We start from the raw sequence: 3,283 nt of genomic DNA on the forward strand, positions 1-3,283 counted from the left end.
ATGGATGACATCCGCGCTCGCACCAATTTTCGGCCGTTTTCAAAAAAAATAAAAATTTTTGGCCACACAATAAATTGTGCAAAGCAGCTGTAAAATGAGCACAAATATTCCATAGATTGAAAAAAAGTATCAGAAAACAGATAACTAATGCCATAGAATGCCAAAATAAATCTAAAGTCAAAGAATAAGATGTAGAAGGACAGAAGGAAAAATATCTATTGTTGGTAGGGGAAGGTACCAGTACAGAAAATTCAGGTCCAGAGGATCATTTACAGGTCCGGACCTGAACCTGGACCTGGTACAATTGACTATAAACTCTACTTGACTTCGCTCTTGTTGCCTTCTTGGGCCCCGGTAAGACCCCAAATGCCTACTGCCATTTTGTCCATTTTGTAATTGGCGAAACCTGTTCCTCTGATTTTTTTCAAGTCTGTTTTTTTCGGATTGGTCCAAGAAGAAAAAAAACTGTTTTGCACCCGTATGATGTACTTGTCTCTACACCTAACTGTTGGTATACCATACTATGTGTGTTTAGTCATATGTTCAACCTTCCTGGCCACTTTGATTTCATATCATACTGAAGGCAACTTTTTTTTTGCCAAACTTTTTTTTTATTCGCTCGGTCGCATCAGTTTTGGAGTTCCCAAAGGATGTCATCCATATAATCAAATCAACATGGCCTTAGATATTGTTCCATTGATACAAGAATCAAGAGCCCTGTCTATAGGGTTCACCTGTCCACATAGACCATGCAGATTTTATCGGTGCATCGTGTGGTCTTCTTGGTCAGGTTCAGTTACTGTTTGTTGAAAAATTCATTATACACATTTTGCTTGTTATGTTTGTTGTTTGTTACCTTACAGAGTGATTGGGAAAATAAAGGAGTCATAAATGTTAAATCAAACTTACAAGACACACTTTTCTCATCACTTATTTTGATACTCTAGGCAGAAAAATGACACACAGATGATTTTACAAATCAAGTATCGATTTTCATCATTTCCTTTTATATCTGTTAAAGTACCTTACCATATGATAATACACATAATTTTGACCTGTTTCAATCGAGCAATTATCTTAGCTGTCCTATGAACGACACACAAATATTCAAATAAAAAAGATATACACAGAGATAAAACATGTGAACATGAAAAGTCATAAACACACATCAACTATGATAAGTAAAAAGAGTTGATAGTCAAGTCAATGCCAAATTACGTTATAATTATAATCAGTATCCAGAGTATCTAGTGTAAAGCAATCAGCAGGCACAACTATACAAGTTATGAATCACAATCACTTCAATAAAAGCATCCTTGTATTTGTTAATTTTAGCTTTGTTTTTACCACAGATAGATACCTCAAACATAGTAGACTATGAAGTACACTTTGTCGTAGATTATTCCTTGTATGTCAATGATAGACATATCCTTCTTAGTTGTATAGAAAGCAGATTCCCTCACTTATAAGGCATATGAGTAGCACTGAAAAAACACACATCCATGATGTATTTGTACCGTAGCTAAATCCTATTTAATCCTCAATTTTCGCCATTACCAAGAAGCCGAACTTCTATGCTAAACTGTTACTTTTACATGCATGCTCTGTCGTTCTTGCGACCTGTACTTAACACGTTTGGGCAAAAAGTACAATAAAGATCTTCATTAATGTAACTCTTCCGCTTCGAATGCTCCTCCACCCCCTCCGAATAAAAGGTCAGATGAAATCGTTGGAAAGAGTTCGGCAAACTTTTCACCCGGAAGATTACTCCTCGCATGTTCAACTATGCTGGTTAACTTTGTGCCTTGCTCGATGACACTAGGGCCATTAAGATAAGGGCGGATGCCTCTATTGTGCAACAAGATGACGTTACCGTCTGTGTTAAACCCTGGTGAACCCGAGGAGCCCTCTAACATTAAATACGTCTGGTACGAGACAGTGTCTGGCTTTCCAAACATCACGTGTATGGCAGAGTTTCTATCTACATGTACCATGTGAGCAGAATCTACCCTCTTTGGCCCTCCAAAAGGATGGCCAATCACCTCGACAAAGCGGGTGGATTCAGTGATATCTGAGATACATCCGCCCAAAGGCGGGATCAGACCAGGGTTAGGCTCCGAATCTAGCTCAAGAATAGCGTAATCTAGTCCAGAGTCTGGGTCCCTACTGAGAGGCGGTATGTTTGAGAAGTAAAACGTATGGTCACTGTCATCATGAAGATCGAAAATAGCTTTGTACCTGGCGGTATCACTGATTGCTATACTTTGATTTAACATGCCCTGATACACATGATCACATGTAAGAATCTCCTTCTTGCCTATCAGAAATCCAGTTCCACGTCCATTATTCGGCCATTCTATCCTACACACTGCGTTCTTACGGTCATTAATCAGGGTGTAAGCCTCAGAACTTCTACTATAAGTTTGATCGCTTGTGAAATTAGCCTTCCACTCACTTATCTTCTTCAGCCGCTGTGTTTCTGCCTCTTTGTCCGCAAACGGGAAGAGGTTGATCTTCAATTTGGAAGCGATGAGGCGAAGGAACGCCTGCGTCTCTTGAGGTATGTCTTCGTTGTCGTAGCGCTGGGGTCCCTGAAATAAGACACACCATGTTGTCAGTTATTGAACAACCCTTTCACACACGTGAAATGCTGTGGAGATACTACAAGGACCACGAAAGTAGCTTCTTACTGTGTTTGATGGATCTTCAGGATTCTGCGTTGTAACCGAAATGGGCATCTTCGTCACTTCGCGTTGGGCGATGCTGTAAGTGATGTAGCCAAGGTGGTTTGGATCGGCGCTGTCTCGGAGAGCGAGGAATACCTCCTTCTTGTTGAGATCACCCCGGGCACTCTTCGGGTGCTGAAATGTGATTTCGTCTGTCATGCTGTTACCCCCTGTGAATTGAATGTTTCCCTCTAGCCTTGCCTTGACCTCCTCTGTCTGATCCATAGGGACGCACCTCTGGTTGTAACCACTCTTCAGCACGAGGTGCTTCAAGCTTGGGTCGGCTTTGTTGAGGCAGTCAAACACCACTGCACCTGGTAATGTAATATAATGATGCTTATTAGAACGAATTTTAGTATTGTATAGTATGTAAGTTTCTGGTGGCCTACGTGATATTTCCAAACCGGTGCCCGGCCGGGCAGCTTCCGGGAACGAAAAGTATGATACAAACACACCAAGGTACACAAGACGTAAAAAGAGTAGTAGTGGGTAGCCTCCATAGCAGGCTCTCTATGGGCTTTTTTGGCATTTTTTGTACTGGGTCGCTGATTGCTGGC

General features: G+C 41.1%; 1 protein-coding gene across 1 annotated transcript in view; it reads right to left on the reverse strand.

The window, feature by feature from the left end:
• Positions 1-984: 984 nt before the first annotated feature.
• LOC118405955 overlaps positions 985-3,283 on the reverse strand; it is an 8,171-nt gene continuing 5,872 nt past the window's right edge. The window contains exons 8-9 of the mRNA XM_035805808.1: positions 2,691-3,040; positions 985-2,591 (exon numbers count right to left, since the gene is read on the reverse strand). Of these exons, the coding sequence (XP_035661701.1) occupies positions 1,665-2,591; positions 2,691-3,040 (1,277 nt within the window). The 3' untranslated portion in view covers positions 985-1,664. The remainder of the gene's footprint in view (positions 2,592-2,690; positions 3,041-3,283) is intronic.

This window comes from Branchiostoma floridae, chromosome 18, assembly GCF_000003815.2.
Source record: "Branchiostoma floridae strain S238N-H82 chromosome 18, Bfl_VNyyK, whole genome shotgun sequence".
Taxonomy (NCBI): domain Eukaryota; kingdom Metazoa; phylum Chordata; class Leptocardii; order Amphioxiformes; family Branchiostomatidae; genus Branchiostoma; species Branchiostoma floridae.